The 21132-nt window shown below is 42.5% G+C and overlaps 1 protein-coding gene across 4 annotated transcripts in view; it reads left to right on the top strand.

Moving 5' to 3' along the window:
* The window catches only part of PDE1C (phosphodiesterase 1C), a 662111-nt gene that overhangs the window by 86152 nt on the left and 554827 nt on the right, over nucleotides 1–21132 (top strand). For 2 of the 4 annotated variants that reach the window (XM_075271106.1, XM_075271102.1), the window contains exon 1: nucleotides 5754–5954. The exons of the other annotated variants lie outside the window; for them this stretch is intronic. In XM_075271106.1, coding sequence (XP_075127207.1) covers nucleotides 5870–5954 — 85 coding nt within the window. In that variant the 5' untranslated portion in view covers nucleotides 5754–5869. Of the gene's footprint in view, nucleotides 1–5753; nucleotides 5955–21132 lie in introns of those variants that run through there. 4 annotated transcript variants of the gene reach the window in all.

The raw sequence follows: 21132 nt of genomic DNA, 5'->3' as shown, positions 1-21132 counted from the left end.
CAGTGAATACAAACTGATGGTTTAGCTGTACACTTCACTGCCACATTTCTTTACAGTTTTTAATATTTAAAACATTACAAAAATTACCCTGTTTTGAAGATATTTGCCCATGTTTTTTTGATATATACACACACACACACACACGACAGTCATATTGGAAAAAACTGTGGTTTTATACAAAAGTTAGTCCATTTTAGGGACTAGAAAGTGCAACAGGCTTGTTGTTTTGAGGAAAAATTTGTGGCAGTGTGCTTGGTTGAAAAGTGATGAAGAAATAATGGCTTTCCAGAAAACAAAACACCCAAAATGATCTCTTTATGGATGAAGAAAACCCACACCAACATAGAATTGGTATTGGAAGAAGTGATGGCATTTTTTTTTTTTTTGTTATTGTACTAACAGTGTGTCAGTGGCAAGTAGTAGCAGAATTTGAAGAAAACATTTGTGGGAGACTGCCAGCATGTCTGTATTGTCTGTCAGTTGAAGTGGGAAGTTTTTGCCAAATTGCCAAAAATTATCCCTGTATTGGAGCAGATGCCACAACAACATAGCATTGGATTTGGAGAAGCGACAAATCCAGCATTTCAATATAAATTTGTGGCACACCTTCAGTGTGCCTGTTTGCCGCCTAAAAGCACTGGCCTGCCAGCTGAAAAGGCTAGAATATCTTTTTTTTTTTTTTTTTTTTAATGTAGATTGTGAGCCCCACATAGAGCTCACAATGTACATTTTTCCCTATCAGTATGTCTTTTTTGGAATATGGGATGGAAATCCATGCAAACACAGGGAGAACATACAAACTCCTTACAGATGGTTTTTTGCCCTTGGCGGGATTTGGGCGCCAGGGCCCAGCGCTGCAGGGCTGCAGTGCTAACCACTGAGCCACTGTGTGCCCCCCCCCCCCAAAAAAAAAAAGTTAGAATATCTTCTCTGATGAGAATAACACTTGAGAACCTATCCTTTATCCCTTTATAAGAAAGAGTGGAGTGACAATTTATAGAATATCAAGACAAATTTCTGGCACCCCGTCCTGGCCTGCTAGCTGGAATATTTTCTCTGATGACAAGAACAGCCTGGAGAAAAACAGGATTGCCATGTCCATCATCCCTTTATGGGAGCAAAAGCCACACTACCGTATCGTTGGCAGAATCACAATTTACAAAATTATTAACTCCTCCAGCAACAGTTATGTCTTCCACCTTTGCTTCCTTGACATTCAAAAAACACTTGACAGGATTCTCAATTCGGCTTGACCTGTAAGGTTACTTGTGTCAACCTAGGAGGCGTCGGAAGTTTCCGAAGTTTCCTGGGTTGGTCTAATTAGCAGCTAAAGAGTCTGATATAATACCTCTTCCTGCTGACACAGGGGCCAACTAATTGTTCTAATTCCTTGTTTGACGTCCTCTCCTGGTTTCCATGCCTGTACGACTAATCTCCTGTTCCAGTTTTATCCAGTAAGACAATTGTTGGGTTCTGGTTTGGTTTCAGATTGCAGCGTGTTTATTATTTGTGCCATTATTGTTTGGTGGCAATTCAGATTCCCAAATACAGCAAAGTTCAACTGATCTTGCAGTTGGCATTGGTGAAGGTGTCTAAGGCTCTGTCTTGGCTTGCAGTGCTGTGCTGATTTTAAATAGCTGATTCTACTTTTCGCTGTTATCAGCCAGCTCCTGCTGTTGCTTTTGTGAGGCCTTGTATCAAAACCATAACAACACTGTTCTCATCCAACTCTTCAACAAGAGAAAGACTTAAGCTAGGTGGAATGTCTCTCTCAGCCGATGCCACAAGACTAATAAGAAATTGGATCTGTGTCAGTGAAGATGAAAAAGACATGGTTTACAGTGCAAAACGTCAGCGTGGAAGATAATGTGTAACAACAGAGGAGAAGCAGGAGGAACACACATAACCCTGACTCAACATTTGTGTTTCACTACTGTCAGATCTCATATCCTGCCAGTGGCGTAACTAACACGGTAGCAGCAGCCACAGGGCCCAACACCTTAGGGGGCTCAGACCCCCTCACTAATATTCCAAAAATAAAAAATAAACTTTACTTTTTGAGGCCTGAGGCCCCCTAAGGTGTTGAGTTCCGGGCAGGGTAAGGCCTCAGCAGCATGCGTCCTGACAATGAGGGGGCGGAGTTTCACGCATGAAGAAGATAGCTGCGCAGGGGGATGGAGTGAGCAATGAGCAGCATCGTTGGAGCGTGGAGACTGATGAGCTGTAAGTGTATCACACTCACCATGCATGCTGGGCAGGCTGTACAGCACACAGTACAGTGCTGGCAGCTGCCTGCTGCACTTTTTCCTTTCCAATAATTATAATAAGTTTGCTGCCTGGGCAAGAAGGGGTTTCATGTGCCACATTCAGTAACTGTGAAGACTATTTTAAGTGAGAACTGAAAGAACACTCATCACTGACACTGAATGTGGCTCTTGTAACCCTTTCTTTCCTAGGCAGAAAACGTATTACAATATTATCTATTACAGTACATAATACTGTGCAGGGGCCACTATATGTCATAATACTGTGTGCAGGGGTCACTATACGCATGCCTCCCAACTTTTGAAGAACCGAAAGAGGGACAAAATGTGGCAAATGTAGCCCCGCCCACTGTTGTGTTGACTCCGCCCACTCATTAATTTTTCATGTGCCCGCACACATTATAATCCTCCTACAGTCACCCGTAAATTATATGTCCCCCCTCTATCTCTCCCCCGTTTCATATACACCCTTCATCTGCCCCCAGTTTCATGTCCCCCCTCCATCTCTGCCCCCAGTTTCATGTCCCCTCCATCTCTGCCCCCCATCTCTGCCCCCAGTTTCATGTCCCTTCATCTCTGTCCCCAGATTCATGTCCCCCATCTCTGCCCCCAGATTCATGTCCCCCATCTCTGCCCTCAGTTTCCTGTCCCCCCCATCTCTCCCTCCAGTTTCTTGTCCCCCCCATCTCTGCCCCCAGATTCATGTCCCCTCCATCTCTGCCCCCAGATTCATGTTCCCCCATCTCTGCCCCCAGATTCATGTCCCCTCCATCTCTGCCCCCCAGTTTCATGTCCCTCCATCTCTGCCCCCAGATTCATGTCCCCTCCATCTCTGCCCCCAGATTCATGTCCCCTCCATCTCTGCCCCCAGATTCATGTCCCCTCCATCTCTGCCCCCAGATTCATGTCCCTCCATCTCTGCCCCCAGATTCATGTCCTCTCCATCTCTGCCCCCAGATTCATGTCCTCTCCATCTCTGCCCCCAGATTCATGTCCCCTCCATCTCTTCCCCCAGATTCATGTCCCCCCATCTCTGCCCCCAGATTCATGTCCCCTCCATCTCTGCCCCCAGTTTCATGTCCCCTCCATCTCTGCCCCCAGATTCATGTCCCCACATCTCTGCCCCCAGATTCATGTCCCCCCATCTCTGCCCCCAGATTCATGTCCCCTCCATCTCTGCCCCCAGTTTCATGTCCCCTCCATCTCTGCCCCCAGATTCATGTCTCCACATCTCTGCCCCCAGATTCATGTCCTCTCCATCTCTGCCCCCAGATTCATGTCCCACTTCTCTGCCCCCAGATTCATGTCCCCTCCATCTCTGCCCCCAGATTCATGTCCCTCCATCTCTGCCCCCAGATTCATGTCTCCACATCTCTGCCCCAGATTCATGTCCCCACATCTCTGCCCCCAGATTCATGTCCCCTCCATCTCTGCCCCCAGATTCATGTCCCCTCCATCTCTGCCCCCAGATTCATGTCCCCTCCATCTCTGCCCCCAGATTCATGTCCCTCCATCTCTGCCCCCAGATTCATGTCCTCTCCATCTCTGCCCCCAGATTCATGTCCTCTCCATCTCTGCCCCCAGATTCATGTCCCCTCCATCTCTTCCCCCAGATTCATGTCCCCCCATCTCTGCCCCCAGATTCATGTCCCCTCCATCTCTGCCCCCAGTTTCATGTCCCCTCCATCTCTGCCCCCAGATTCATGTCCCCACATCTCTGCCCCCAGATTCATGTCCCCCCATCTCTGCCCCCAGTTTCATGTCCCCTCCATCTCTGCCCCCAGATTCATGTCCCCACATCTCTGCCCCCAGATTCATGTCCCCTCCATCTCTGCCCCCAGATTCATGTCTCCACATCTCTGCCCCAGATTCATGTCCCCACATCTCTGCCCCCAGTGTCATGCCGTCCTCTCCTTCATCTGCCCCCAGTTTCACATTCCACCTTAGTGTACACATTACACTTACCTTCTCCTTCGCTCCCTCGCCGCTCTCTGTGCGCCTCTCTCTGTCTCTCGCTGACACAGTTGTAGACGCGATGTGACGTCATCACATCGCGTCTACAAGCCAGTAGCCGGCGGCTTGTAACCTGGGCAGAAGACATTGTAAGGAGGGGGAGTAGATAAGCTGTAAAATCAACTATTATGAACTGTGGATAATGTGCATGAAAGCTGTGATCATCAGCGTGTGGATAAGTGATTCCTGCAAAGAATTTTCCTATAGAAAACATAAAGTCTTGCATTTGGGTTATAGGCCAGAGACAGGGCTGCAGGATTTATAAGAATTTTTTAAAGTATAGATTATAACATGACATATTTTTAAAAACCTCACAAAAATATTATGGAATTGCAATGTATATAATTCCCAGGTAGAGTTATTCTCTAAAATGCCAAAAAAGCAGTTTCACAGCAGAGAGGCTGCAAACGGATACCCGCGGATTGCTTTAAAAATTCATTGCAGTGAATGGGTTTTTACAATAAATGGACCATTTGCAAGTTGTTCCCAATCTTCAGTATTTTTCTGCAATTAGTGGATTCACGACGGACAGACAGGAGCTGCAAATGTGAATGCCCCCTAACCGCTTTTTAAGCTGATTGGGTTTGCATTTTTTGGGTCCCCAAGCAGACCCATAGAAGCTTTAAATACAACACCTAGTGACGCTAGTGTGAACCTAGTGTCAGCCCTCACTATTATTGATATACGTAGTTTCAATTCACTGTTACACTTGTAATGGTTTCTAATTATCACTTTGCCTATACGAGCATATCAGCGTCTTATTAGTGCGCTGTGTTTATTGCTTCAGAAAGGCTTCATAGAAAATCCAAAATGTTACTATAGGTAGATAATGTACCGCGCCATTTTCACTGATATTTCTCTGCTGGGGCGCTGCTGTGCTTGGTATGCTGGTCTTATCCCTGTTACTTTGTAACTCAAACACTGTGCATGTGGAATATCTATCTATCTATCTATCTATCTATCTATCTATCTATCTATCTATCTATCTATCTATCTCTGAGATATAAGGCTTAGTATTTTCTGTGTCTTCCCTTTTGTTCTGCACTTTCTTCTTTACTTCAGGTAAACAGATTTATTTCAGGTTAGAAGCTTCTGTTTCACCATAAACATTTTATGCAAGGCTTTGAGTTAACCATTATCGTTCCTCTAATTCATGTACCCATGACAACCAGGAGATAAATAATAGATGCTGCTGTTCCTACAACTGTAAATGTAATAAGTCCAGCTGTAACTTTGCTGGCAGTGGTAATACCCCTAAATATGCCAATAAGTACAGGAGTAGAAGCAACAAATGGCACACTATATACCCGCTGCGGGCTCATTAGGTGTGATTACTATCATTCACTATGTGTCCCTCTACACTTGTTTAAGTCAGTGCTACATGGCAGTAGCATAGCAGTGGCAGTCTCAGTGGGAGGAGATAGTGTTGGGTGCTTTCTCACAGTCACTGCTGTCTCTGCATTAGGAGATGTGTGAAGTGGGGTGTAAGTGCTGCCACAGGCAGATATACAGGCAGGACTACTAATAGCCAGCACTGAATCTCTGCTGTTACCAAAGGAAGAGACGCTGCAAATAATTAGAAAGTGGGGACAATGACTGAGCCCAGCAGCAGGAAAGAGGGATTTAAAAAATGCAGGAGCGCCACTTTCAGCATTGATGGCTTTAGCTTTACCATAGGTAAGAACTTTCTTATTATCATTGCTCTCTTTTGCCTTGGAGCCTTTATGCTCAGTTCTTTGTAGGTCTGCTTTACAGTAGCCAGTGTAAGCACAGAATGTGCTGTCATACTGTATAAGTGCTGCCAGAAGCTCTTATAATAAACCAGAAAACCGTAAGGAGAAATAACCATTTCTCAGATTTGGGCTCCCTTACATGCTGCATTTCAAATAATAGCTGATCCTTAGTATGTAGTATAATATTAGTATATATATTAGTATATAGTATAATATTGTGACGTGAAAGTTTGTGAAGTTTTCCAAAAAAGTGTTTTGGTGATCAAATGTCTGTGCACTGTTGACTGATGAATAGCTTGTACAGATGTAGCAAGTGGTATAGCTCTCTAATCCCTGGTACTTGTCAGTTTTATGTGAACCTAATACATAAACATACTGTATAATGTTACATACACTGATATAATGCACATTATACATATATATATATATATATATATATATATATATATATATATATATAATCTGTGTGTGTCTATATGCACTGAATGTATAATATTGATAAAGTGGAATACATATCTTTTGTGTGCTGCTTGGATTGTTAGTTTGAACTGTTGCCCTAAAGCGTTTTCGGGGCCATTAACATGTATTTCTTGTCATTAGGTAAACACATAATTGCTGCTGTGTTCTGCTTTGACAGGCAGTCACTTTTGGATTAAGCACGCTTTGGGATAACTAAAGTTTGCTTCCACAGTCGCACGCTTGCACACCTGCTCGCAGTCTCTGAGCTATTCATGTTGGATTAATTAGGGTGTTGGCATCTACTGTCAAATCGCGATTGAAATTGCTTGCTAGTTCTGATTTCTCTGGTCTCATTATACTCTTGTAGAGGTGGCGCCCTGACTACTCTGAGGCACAGCTGCCTGCTGCTTCCCATGATCTACCATTTCTTTGGGAACAGATTGACATTCACTGTGTTATATAAAGATGTTCATCAAATAACGCATTATCATCACAGCAGAAGGATGTCAGCGACTGCATGTCCAGTGTGAGGATATAGCTAGTGACAGGATTACTAGATGCATGTATAGTTTATTGTTCAGTGTACTTTGGCTGTAGTTACAATATACTAACCTTCTTTCATGCTCTTCCTTAATGAAGTTTCATGCTCTACAGCCATGCATAGGAGTAGATAAAGATCTGTAGAAGAATGTGGAAATCTTGTTATGACATCTTAGCATTAAATGTGTCTCATATTCTTTATAAGCTTTCCTCTGCAGCTCAAAGGATGGCTTGTGTGTAAGCCTCTTTGAGCTTGAAGTGCTCCATGTACGTCTTGTTACTGCTGTCTTTATGTGACAGGTAAAAGATAAAATGGACCTACAAATTAAATGTTATCTCTAAGCGAGATCCTGTAGCAGTGCCAGAGGGCATAGAAGACATCATCTTTAATGCTAAGTTACAATAATGACAGCTGGAGCCCTTACACACACTCAATACATGTGCTCTAAAAAGACTGGCATTATATAACAATGTGTGATATTGCTTTTAATCTCTAAGTCATAGACACAATTTTCCTGGCAAATATTTATCAAATGTTCAATCTTGGCTTTTGTTTCCATATTACACTCTACTCAGGAAAAGTCAGCTACTTGTTGCCACAATGTATTCCCTGCTACAAATCCTGTAATAAAGCAGGCTGCAGGAAGTGAACCCGTGTAATCTATAATAGCCAGTGATTGAAAACATGTCCCAGATTACGTCATAAACTACACTTTGTTGCTACTTTTCTAATCATTGGCTTTTTTGAGGTTTGGAAAATTTACATGGTGTTATTTATATGTTATACACTTTTTTTTTTTTAAATGTAGATTGTGAGTTCCATATAGGGATCACAATGTACATTTTTTTCCCTATCAGTATGTCTTTGGAGTATAGGAGGAAATCCATGCAAACACAGGGAGGACATACAAACTCCTTGCAGATGTCTCATCCTTGGCAGGATTCGAACCCAGGCCTCTAGTGCTGCAGTGCTAACCACTGAGCCACTATGCTGCCCTTTACATACGTTATACATCTTTGTAGAAATTGTTCTACATTATATATACACACTAGCCTCTGCCTGCGACTAAGTTTCCGTGTTGTTGGTATCGATGATCTGCATACATTCAGCAAATTGCTGCCATCAATAGTCTGCCTGCTCCAGCATTTCGGCAGCTCTTAAGCTGTCCTGCTGCTGAGCTTGTTTCTCATGCCGTGCCTGTGATTGTGCTGGCATCTCAGCAGCTTGCTGGGGCGCCATATAATGAGCGTGTTGTTGATGTTGATGATCCGCCTGCTCCAGCGGCTGTCAAGCTGGCCTGATACTGAACTCATTCCTCGTGCTGTGCCTGTGATTGTTCTGGTATCTCAGCAGCTCGCTGGGAAGCCATAAAATAAGCATGTTGTTGGTGTCAATGATCCGCATGCTCCGGCGTTTCAGCAGCTCTCATGCTGGCCTACCACTAAACTTGTTCCTTGCACCGTGCCTGTGATTGTTTCAGCATCTCACTGGGACGCCATATAATGAGCGTGTTGTTGGCGTAGATGATCCGTCTGCTCCCGTGTTTTGGCAGCTGTCAAGCTGGCCTGCCGCTGAACTTGTTCCTTGCGCTGTGTCTGTGATTGTTCCGGCATCTCGGCAGCTCGATGGGATACCATATAATGAGCTTGTTGTTGGTGTCGATGATCCGCCTGCTCCAGCGTTTCGGTAGCTGTCAAGCTGGTCTGTCGCTGAACTCGTTCCTTTCACTGTGCCCGTGATTGTTTCAGCATCTCAGCAGCTAGCTGGGAAGCCATATAATGAGTGTGTTGTCGTCGATGAACCCCCTCAGCTCCACTTGAGAAGAACTCTGTTGACTTCTGGCTATGTTCATAGCTGTCGTTGTTTTAGAATTTTGTGACAAAATAGATTTTCTTTCTCCCGGCATGTTTAATAGTAGCAAACTGTCAATTTGGATTAAAGGTGTTTTCTCATCCAGTGTGTCAGCATGCTGCCAGGAGCAGATTAGATAATATGCAAATGCATGTACATAATGGACTGAGGGTTAGCTGAGTGCTTATATAGAGAGATAACAAACCTGGCTTTATCAGAGATAAACTGTTGCGAGAGCAGTTTAATATAGTATGTGAACATAAATTCATAACAGTCGTGAAGCCATGTCATTTACTGGGATAAAAAGTAGCCTATGTGTTAATCGAAGTTACACACTATCTGTGTGCCAAATTTCATTCAAATCCATTCAGAGTTTTTTGCGTGATTGAGGAACAAACACACAAACATCTGAACACATAAACTTTTACATGTATAATATTAGTAGTATAAGATGTAGCAGTGTCTAACTTTCAGCAGTGTGAAATCCTGTCTCAGAAGACCAAAAGAAAACTGTGAAAATGGAATGAAAGAGTAGAGTTAACACACTGTGTCAAACTGTTAACACTTTATCAATCCAATTACATCTGCGTAAATCAATACAATGTAATAATTCTTACTTTGTACAAAGCAAAAATAGCTATGAAAATCTAGACTCCACACACACACAAGTGTACAATCTACTATTAAAACTAATAGATGAAGCAAAAATGAACCATAACTGACACTAAACACAGTGCATCCATTCTAAATGGCAATAAAACAGCTACATATTAGGGTCCGTATAACAATTGCAATACCCAGAAGGTCTATAGATCAAAACCCTATGGACATTGAGCAAATATTAAGTAGAAACGCAAAGGTACTGCAGGAAAAAAGTGCAGTCATATTCCAGCAGACTTAGGTTGGGGCCCCACGTAACGTTTTACAGTCCCTGCATTGTGGATGGGACTCTAGTGAATCCCATCCACACACTGGAAAAAAAATATGCACAGCAGACATGCTGCAATTCCCAAAACCTCCATGGTCAATGACAATTGTGCTTACAGAAATGCCGGCAGTTTCCCTATAAGTATAATGAAAGCAGAAAATCCGCAGAGGGAACCTCTGAGGACTTTCTGTGGAAAGTGCTGCAGACTTTTTGCTGCCATTATATTTACTTCCAGTATAATTGACATGCTGTGATTTCCAAAGCCGCAATAGTTTTGGAAATCGCAGCTTGTCCGCTGTGCTTATTTTTCCGCAATGTGTGGGAGGGATTCCCTAGACTGTAGTAACTGTACAACACTCTGTTTTTTTTTTTTTTTTCTGTAGTGTTTCCACTGTGGTCAAACTGCAGCATTTCTGCTACATGGGGCCTCCAACCTTAAATGGGCCTAGGCTGTTGGGAAGACATAAGTTGACCAATTACATTGCAAGAATACAGACAATCTGTTTACCATATATACTCGAGTATAAGTATAAAGTTTTTTTTTTTTTTGTTTTTTTTTTGGGGGGGGGGTCCTATGACCAGCCGCATTAGTAATGTATAGAATCTCCGTAAAATAGTGAAAAAAAAGGAAGCTTTAAAAAAATATAATAAAGAGATAAAGTAAATATAAGTTCTAAATCACTCCTTTCCCTAGAATACATATAGAAGTAAAAAATTACTGTGAAACACATACACATTAGGTATCCCTGTGTCTGAAAGGGCCCGGTCTACTGAATATAGGGTATCTGCAGTGCTCCTGTTCCATCGGGAAGGGGTTAATAGGAGCACTGCAGATACCCAATATTCAGCTAGGTTGAACTCCAAGTGGGGAAAAAAAAACTCAGTCCTCAAGCTCAGGGAAGGGGTGGACAGACTACCAAAACACCCCCTCCCCTTCCCCAGCACCCACCAACTACTGCACCCAAAAACTCTGATCATTTTAATTTTTGAAATTTTCCAGCAGCTGCTGCATTTCCCCCCTTGGCTTATACTTGAGTCAATAAATTTTCCCAATTTTTTGTGGTAAAATTAGGGGCCTCGGCTTATATTCGGGTCAGCTTATACTCGAGTATATACAGTAATTAATAAATAGGTTTATTACCGAATTTTGTAAAGTATAGCCCTATACAAAAAGATTACATTAGGTCATGCAACCAGGGTTTCCATTTACAGGGATTTAACAGTGAGAAATATTCTTTTCTAGATTTTAGCTTGTTAGATCTTGGCTATGAAACTCCTATTGTACATTAATTTGTGGGTGAAGCCATAATTTGCATAATTCAAGAATGGCTCTTTAGTATCCATACATGATCAGATATTGTTGACGTTTCCCTGAGCTATCAATCTCTTTAAGGCAAAGGTCCCACCTTGCAGAACCGCAGCAGAGAAAACTGTTTTTTTTTCAGTACCAGTAAAGTGAATGAGATTCTGGCTAAACCCATCCACACATTACAGAAAAATAAACGCTGCGGAAAAGCTGCATTTTCAAAAACGAATGCAGTATGTCAATATGGCCTGCTAAGTGTTGCAATGGGGCCTTAGCCTAATGCCCGCTTCACACTAGCATTTGGATTCCACCCGGAAGGAGTCCGCATGAGGAACCCCCCAGACGGAATACAATCACAACTGCAAGTGCTGAACAGTTAAAGCACACGGATCACATAGACTATAATGGGATATGTGTGCTTGCCGCGCACTGCCCGCACAGTGATTCGTGCGGGCAGTGTGCGGCAAGCACACAGACCCCATAATAGTCTATGGGGTCCGTGTGCTTTAACTGCACAGCGCTTGCACTTGTATTCCGGTTGGGGGGTTCCTCATGCAGACTCCTTCCGGATGGAATCCAAACGCTAGTGTGAGCCAACCCTTAGGATCAGTTCACAGAATTTTTTGCAGGTGTGTAGAATCTGCAGAACTTGCTGAATCTGCCTCAATAAAATAAAGGTCTTCCAGCTATCTCACTCATTTCAATAGAAGTCAGGCAGAACTTTTCCTCTAGCTTATTTTTTAGGCAGAGGAAGAAAGAAGCGTCAGGACTAGAGATGAGTGAACACTATTTGGAACAGCCGTTCCGAATAGCACGCTCCCATAGAAATGAATGGAAGCGGCCGGCACACACACTTTGCCGGCGGCTGGTCGCTTAACCCCCCCCCCCCGTGCCGGCTACATCCATTCATTTCTATGGGAGCGTGCTATTCGAAACGGCTGTCTAGTCAGGACCTATCTTCAGGCAGGGATAATGCCTGGCAAAACCCATTGAAATAATAATAACGCTAGCAGGTTTTGGTTTTTTTGCTGTGTTTCTTTCTTTAGAAAAAAAAAAAAAAATCCACCTGCAAAAAACTATGTGTGAAAATAACCTTGAGGCTCTGTGTTTTAAATATATTGTATTTTTAATAATATACCAGAACAGATTAAAAAAAAAAAAAAAAAAAACCTTGTTGATTTCTCTTCATACACTTTGAATGTGCTGGTATTTTAACAAACATTGGACAAGTAAATATGAAGTTTTAGGTAGAGGGATTTGTCATAGAAAGTTATACGCTGTCTACCAATAAGTATTTGGACACCTGTGGTAGAATAGAAATACAATATTTATTCATATTCAATACTTGGTAGACCCCAGCAGATGCTTCCTTATGGATGATATTGATTAACACAATAATCCCAGATGGCTGTTGAAACTCCTGGTGTATGTGAGCCATCGGTAGGGTGCTGTCTTCAGTCGGTATCTCCCAGTTTCGGGGGTCTACCGACTCGGGATACACTCCGTCAATCACTGTTCACCTTCCACTTCGTAATCAAATAGGCCAGCATCGATTTTGGGTAATTCAGTTCGCTTGCTATGTCCCGTAAGCATCGACCATTTCTATGGTACCCGACAATTACCTCTTTCTCGAAATCAACAACTCTGCACTTCATGGCATCTTGCATGTTACTAATGCCAATGCACTAATGCCAATTCTGTTTCCTATTTAATGGCGGAAGACGTGATGCACATCACAACCGCAGATATCTTTTGCATGGGTGTCCAAATACTTATCGGTAGACAGTGTATATGTAAGGGAAGACCATTTTAAAATGTGCCCAATATGCTAGCAAGATTTTTGCTAAGGCTGCATTCACAACTGCGTAAGAGTCTCAGTTCAGAGCCTCAGGTGCAGAAAATTTTTTTAAATCGTGGATAAAAAGTCCTGCAGGCATGTTTTTTTTTTTTTTTTTTTGTCCAGTGATGTCAAGAAGAAAACAGTAGATACCAGACAAAGGCCATTATATTCAATGAGGTCCCTCAGGATCCATTGTCTATCATAGAACAGATTCATGGTTATTCAGTTCATCTGTTATTACAACAGAACAGAAGAACAGATGAAACGACTTATGTGTGAAAGCTCCCTAATACAAGGGGCCCTAAATGATGTAGAAACGAAACACAGACTTTATTGGACGTTGCAGAGCTTTGCATTAGAGCTCATGCTAATGACAGGCTGCCTGTATGGCATTGTACACTGTCTACGCACAAGGATTGACACAATGGCGGAGATGAGATTGATAATCAGGGGAATTGTTAAAGTCAGTTTTGCTGGAGTCTGTGTTGCTATATGTTTGATAAATTTGGTGTATCCTTGAAGCCAACACTTCTGTTCTCAGAAGTAACCACACTGTGCCACCATTTCAAAAGAGGCATAAGCAGCGTATAAATGAATAGTGCCACAGAAATTTAGCAGGAACCTATTTGCAAATTTTAACAAGTTTCGTAAATTCTGTCCAATGTTTCTAGGGACATAACATCATGCATTAAGTCAGATGGACATTGGAACGCTGATGGACCTTGATAGAAATCCTATTATGGCTCCGTACAAAAAGAAACCATAATACAACCTTGTGCATAACCCCAAGCAGTGCCTAAGTTTTACTTATCTCCATATATTTTAATTAGTTGCCCAAATGTAGACATTTCTGCAATCACAAATACTACATATATGTTTAAACATGACCTTACATGTCCTCGGGCATATGTGGTTTTATATACTGCTAGAAAGTGCTAAATTCAGCGCACTGTCGGCTTTCCCGTTATGCGCCTCACGTGAAGAGCTAATCAGTGACAGTGCGTTCCTGACAGTCTAGCTGGGAACGCTCCTCCTGACAGTACTATGTGTAGCGCTATACTGTGAGGGGGTTCCTTACTGCCCAGTGATGACACTGAGTGGTGAGGAACGCCCCTTTCCCTCAGTACTTGTCTATAGACAAGTACTGTCAAGAGGGGGGGTGTTCCTCACCGTTCAGCATCATCACTGGGCGATAAGGAACCCCCCTCACGGTATAGTGCTACGCACAGTACTGTCAGGAGGGGTGGTCCCAGATACAGTAGCTCTTCACCCAGAGCACATAACAGGAAACTGCTTTCTAGCGGTATATAAAACCGTATGTTTTATGAAAGGTCCTCTTTAATGGATAGTAAGGGGTTATTTTTTGTTATTAACAGTAGTGTTAAGGAATCAATATTGGAATAGTATTCTTCTTTTTGCCATGGAGTAATGCTAATCAAAGTTCCCTATTATTGTAGCTCTTTAGGGTCCACATGGTGCAATTATAGTTTATTTTCCGATTACAAGGAGAATACAGCTTGACTGTATCTTGTGAACAGAACCTTAACTACTTTTTGATGAAAAAAATCAATGTACAACATACCAGACATTTAACTGTGTTTTACCAGAGTATATTTTGTTTATGTAATGTCCTCCTGTACAAGAAGAGCGCCTCATAAGCACGTGTTGCCATTGGGAATAGTTGAGCAGTCATTAAGTACAAGGCATGTTACTTTCCACCTTGGAGAGCAAAACTGACCTTTGGGAAGTGTGAAAGAAACAAGCCATACATCCCCATAGTAACATATTGTGTAACACATTTAAAAAAACAAGGCAGGATGGATACAGAAAACTGTAAGATCTCCGAGCTTTCCACCGATAAGTTTAAGGTAGCGTGACTCTAATTATTTGCCAATTATAATTTCGGGTTGAAGAAAGGAATAGCAGAAGAGAAGTTGGGATTGAACCTGTAACCTTCATGTCGACAATACTTTCAAGACACAGTCAAAACACAGAAAAAGTGGTACTGATGAATGTTGTATGACATGACAGATCTTTCTAAAGGTTAGTCATTGTTAAAAAGAAAATCTAAAAATGTTTTAGTACATTTTGGATCATTTAGTTATAACACTGAATACCTTCCTAAATCCTGGGAGTAAAAGAGAGATTATGGAACTTACATTTTGTTGCAAAATTAGCTGTTTTACGCTAATCTCTACACATCACTTGTACTTTCTAAATTCAAATATGCCATATGGTTTACATTATTTATGAAAAAGAAAAATTAAGCTAAAAAACCCTGTGAAAAAATGCAGCGAAAACTCATTGTGTTTTTTTCCTCATCATTTTTATAGTATTTTTGCTGGGTTTTTCTCTCCGTTTTTTCTTCCCTTATTAAATCTATAGGGACAATGCAACTTTTCCACAGCTCTTTTGTTGAGTGGATGATGTGTGAATGAGAATCTCATTCACTTTCTAGTACTTTAATCATTATTAAGGGGTTTGGCTACCCAATATACATACCAACTGCTGCCATCTTCAAGGCAAAAAAAAAATAAAAAATAAAATACAAGCTGATGGATGCAGTCCTATACTAATAATCACTGACCAGGTCACTCTTTTAGTGATTTGATATCACAATTATAATTTTGCAGTATTCAGTAAAATAATAGGGCAGGGGATAGAAAAAAGGAGGGTGAGGAAGAAGTACTTGTGAAAGTACCAGCAATAAGAGTGTGGATGGCAACAGCAACATTATGTCTGATCTTGACAGTGCCACCAGTAGCCGCAATGTTGTTACACTTTCAGACAATAAAGACGTTTTTGAAAACAGTGAGCCACAAATTTGAGTTAGGTTTCTGTGTGTTCCTCCTCCATTGTAGCATGCAATTTACCATGCTGTCTATCTGTGATGTCAGCCATGTCTTCTTCACTGACACAGATCCCATTCTCTAGTAGGCATGTGGCATCTGCTGAAAGAGATATTCTCCCAAGTCCAAGATTTCCTCTTCTTGATAACATTGATGAGAACTTCCAGAGTTTTTTGAATGTGAAGAAGGTAGAAGTGGAAGACTTGAGTGTTAATGGAGGTAGTAGTGGCAGGGGGTATGCTACTGTTAGTAGTTCTAGTAGGGGCACAGCAAACACATACAAAAAAGGGGAATGTGGTACTCAAAATACTCAAATCAGTACTAGAAGAATAGACACATTTCTATTTATAATAAATACAACAAAAAAAAAGATGACAAAATACAGTAAATCAGGTGTCAGACTGACAGCAATGAACATACTGTATAGTAGGCACAGGGTATAACCATACAGAAATAAACTTAATCAGAGTGCAAAATGTCACAGGTCTAGTAGGGGCACTAGTGGGAAATCTGTTAGGAATTGTGAGGGTATAGGGGAATCCCATTTGAAGATGATGAAATTACTGAATCCGGTGATGATTCTATTTCTAATACAGGTCAGGATGACAGGGTGACATTTCAGGAAGAGGGAGGTTGCACCTGCCATAGTAAAAAATTCCATGTGCCCCGATATTCAAAATACCTGCTTGGTGTAGATCTAAGGTAAGCTCTGGTGATGGCACTGGCAGACACGTTTTCACTGTTGCTGGTTTTGTGCAGTCATCTCCCATATGGACATTTTTTAGTACATTACCAAATGACAACTCGATGGCAATATGCAAGATCTATAAGCAGTTTATTAGCCATGGGCATGCAGGCACATGTGCAGGAACTAGTACTTATAAGAAATGTGTCACCAGTTCAATTAGCAAAGTGGAATTGGCAGTGGCACCATGTTAGCATATCGTTGTAGTTTTGCTCCCCATGATCATCTTTGTAAGCAGGCCACATCCATATCTAGCACATGTTCATTCTCATTATCATTTCCAACTTCTTGTTCTCCTCCTCATGCCAACGTCAGCCAGCTTACTAGTATTATAAATGTGAAAGTTTGTGTGTTTGGATGTTTGTGGGTTTGTGTGTTAGGATTTTTGGATGTTTGTTCCCAAATCACGCCGAAGCGCCCCAACGAATCACAGTGAAATTTCACACATACCTCCAATGGCACCTGGAAAGAAAGATATGTGCCTTAACATCACTGTAGGTCGCCAGCTTTTCCAACCGCGTGCCCCGAAAGCACGGCTGGTGGAGGCTGAAGGACTTGCAATGACGTCATCGCAGCCATGCGCACTGTTACCTGATTGGAGCATGCGACGGAGGGGGCGGTGCTGTGGAGGCTGAAGCCGGCCGCTGACCCTTCACGCCAATCTCAGATTGGAGCGACTGATACAGGGGGTGGAGCTATTGAACCTCACCCCGGGCGCCACGAACAACATGGTGTCGCATATGCGGGCTCCCGAACATGCCGGGAACAGTAAGTCTGGCCGGGGCCCCAGGAACTGGCACATACCTCCACAAAGCACCGTCTACCCGTGGCTGCTGTGCATGACTGTAGCTGCTGCGCAGCACAGTCAGCACATCCTATGCACACACTCGCACGGAAGGACCGTACAGACTGGGGGTAAGCTGGGGTCACAGCTGGGGTCACAGCAGGGGTAGGGAGGAAGGGGGGTGAAGCCAGGGTTGCGGCACTGGGGTGTGGGGAGAGGGGGAAGGGGTCGCCGAAGGGGGGCCTGGTATCGCGGCAGGGTGGGGAGGCGGGGTCGCGGCAGGAGCGTGGAGGGGGGGGGGAACCAGTGTCACGCCAGGGGAGTGGGGTTTGGGGGGCCACCAGGGTCACGGCTGGGAGGCATGGGGAGGGGGAAGCTGCAGTTGCGGTACGAGGCAGGGGGGGAGGAGGGGGAGACCGGGGTGGCGGGGGTGAGGAGCACGGGGTCGTGGGTAGAGACGGGGCAGGGGAAGTGGGAGGGGAGGCTGGGGTGTCGGGGGGGGGGGGAAGGGGGAGGCAAGGGTTCGCGGCAGGGTGAGAAAGGGGAGGCCGGGGCAGCAGCAGCCACAAGGCAATGGGGAAGGGGCCAGAGCCACGCTGCGGGTGAGTCACGCAAGGAGGGAGGGGGTCGCGGACGAAGTCGCGGGTATTGCTAGTCATCCATAAAGTTACAGTTTCCAGTAAATAACAATCATCACAGTCATCCAGTTGGTCTGCGACTTAAACGTTAAGGCCCCACATTGCAGAAACAGTGATTTGTTTTGTTGCAGATCTTGCTGCATTTTTTTTTTCTTTTAACCAAACCTAGTAGTGGCTACAGGAGGAATGGAAAATATGTAGGAAGCACTTATACTAATCCCTTCTGGTCAATTCATTTCTAGCTTTGGCTCAAAAAATCTGCAACAAAAAAAGAAGCTTATCTACAATGTGGGGCCTTAGCCTAACTTGCACCTAGCCAAATACTCATGTTTCTTTTTGCATCGTTTCAGAGGAATACTCTGTGGACTTTCTGTCACTATTATACCTATACAGAAAATGGCAGAGTTTGCGTAGGTATAATCGACATGCTGCAATTTACAAAAACAAGTAATAGTTTTGAAATCGCAGCATTTCCACTGCCTATTTTTTTTCTGTGATGTGTAGATGGGGCCCCGGCCTTCATATTTTTGTCATGTCACCTGGGCCTCCATCTATTATACTCTGGGGTTTGAAGAGACCCCAGACTATAATAAATTCCCTTCTGGTTCTATCCAAACAAGCTCGGACTGAACCGAATCGGGATATTCATTTCACCCAAACACAGTAAGAAACAAATATTCTAGGGTTTGTCGATCTATAGTATCTACCACTGTATGGTCACTGTATGGTGGTAATATAGGTCTTTGTATAGTGTTTTTATTCAGTAACAATGTAGTATTATTCAGTCACTATGTAGTGGTCATGGCAGGAGTAATAATATGGTGGTATACATTTGAATTTCTATAGTGGTATGATTTGATCATTTCAGTCTTTGTCAGTGTATTTTGAGTAACAGGACAGTCATATTATTCAGTTAACATTTAGGGTCTGCTTGAAAACCAGAAAACCGGAAACACAGTTAAAAAGAGGTTACACGTGGAAGAAAATGATTGCCATGGACTATAGTAGGGTCCACCGGGTTTCTGTTGGGTTTCCACCGATTTAAAGGGGCTCTATCACTGGATTTTCACTATTGTTAAAAGACCCCCCCCCCGTTTTAATGAATTACCTTTTAAACGTATATGTAAATGAGCCCTCTGTGCACTGTGGGCGTTCCCGTGCACCCCTCATGTCATACTCTGTTCACGCCCTCCTCTGTGGTTCTTCTATGTAAGTTCCTCCTCCTGCTTTTGATTTACAGCCTCTTCCCTGCTAGTGGTGCAGGACCTGTGATGATGTCACTACTGATCTGTGATTGGCTTGTCCCTGTCATCGATGACATCACTATAAGGTCCTTCTAAGTAGTGATTATGCAGAGCAGGGGCTGCCTGTTTCTATCATAGATCTCCATGTGTACAGAAGATCTATGCTATGATAGACAGAGGGAACTGTAGCCCCTGCAGTGTATAGATCACTACTTATAAGGACCTTGTGGTGACGTCATCACAGGAACAAGCCAACCACAGAGCAATAGTGACATCATCACAGGTCCTGTACCACTAGCAGGGAAGAGACAGTTGGAGGCAGTGAATCGAAAGCAGAAGGAGGAGGGACTTACATAGAAGAACCAAGAGAGGAGGGCGTGAACAGAGTATGATGTGAGGGGTGCACAGGAATGCCCACAGTGCACGGAGGGCCCTATGCATGGTTCATTTTGTGTACCAGTAAAAAAAACCTATACCTATGTCTTGAATTTGGAAAAAAATCATATTTGATTTATCACTAAAGAAGGGTACGGTGAATGTGCATATGAAACTGGTGGGTTCGGTACCTCAAACAAGGTTAAGAACCACTGGTTTAAAATACATTAAACCGGGGGGTCTTTTAACAAAAGATTTTCAGGACTTGAATAGCCTTTTTAAAGGTTATTCAGGTATATGTTTTTCTAAAATAGCGAAAATCCAGTAATAGAGCCCCTTTAATACTGAAATCAGCAGAGAGAAAACTCCTGCTTGCATAATAGGAATAGGGAACGGAGTCCCCCGAACACTAGTGCGAACGAACCCTTAGTATAGAGGTCATATTTACTTATTGTTTGCTTGTAATAAGTGGTGCTGGTTAAAAGACAGCAATGTTATATGATATGTATTTAAGACCATAGCAATGTCCAGTTCTCACGTGTGCCTTAATTTTATTTTGAGCATTAAGTCGCAGCAATGTATTTTTGTTGTATCAGAAAGTAAAACCTACATTGCAACTTAGTCAACTGCAAAAATAGATTTCTAGGGTTTTTTCTCCATTTTCACTAAAAATGTTTTCTGTGATGTAACTATGGTAACAAGGGCAGAAGGTCTCAATTCTACAATAATGAGATAAATTAAAGCAATGCATTACTGAATTATTACTGGAATGTAAGCTGTGATTTCTGTGTTGTAGCAAGGAGTCTTTTCATTGTACAGCAATGACCATCATTTCAGCATTGAACTTCATTGTAGCTCCTTAGATGAATACTCTGCAGAACATTGCTATCCTATTACTAGAATTGATCTGCAAAGTGTTACATTGTGTTCATACAATAGGAACAGAAGTGTACACGATGTAACATATATTTTTCCATAACTTGCGGAAGTCCCTAAAAGATGCAAAAAATATGCTTTTAATCAATATTGTCTATCTATCTATCTATCTATCTATCTATCTATCTATCTATCTATCTATCTATCTCTCTCTATCTAATCCTGTGTCTCTATCTATCTATCTATCTATCTATCTATCTATCTATCTATCTATCTATCTATCTCCTATCTATCTATCTATCTATCTATCTATCTATCTCCTATCTATCTATCTATCTATCTATCTATCTATCTATCTATCTATCTATCTATGTTATTTATGTCTATATTTAACATACAGCATTACATAGAATTAGCACATTTTTACTGGATTGTACTCATATCATTGCTTATTTGAAGGACGGCCATATTGTTTACATTGCAATTTCATTGGGTTGCAGGGCCAGGGCAGTTGTGTTGTACCCAAAAACCCAGTAGCAATAGACTGGACCTATGGCCTCATACTACAGGTGTTCTACAGAGCAGGATTATATGCAAAACACAGAAAATGTATGGCTGTTCTATGACATGGAGTATTAGAACTGTGCAGATAATCTCCAAAGTTTTTCTGCATGCATGAAACCCAA

The sequence above is a fragment of the Leptodactylus fuscus genome, chromosome 4, assembly GCF_031893055.1.
Source record: "Leptodactylus fuscus isolate aLepFus1 chromosome 4, aLepFus1.hap2, whole genome shotgun sequence".
In the NCBI taxonomy this organism is placed as follows: domain Eukaryota; kingdom Metazoa; phylum Chordata; class Amphibia; order Anura; family Leptodactylidae; genus Leptodactylus; species Leptodactylus fuscus.
This window is presented reverse-complemented; position numbering and strand designations above follow the sequence as displayed.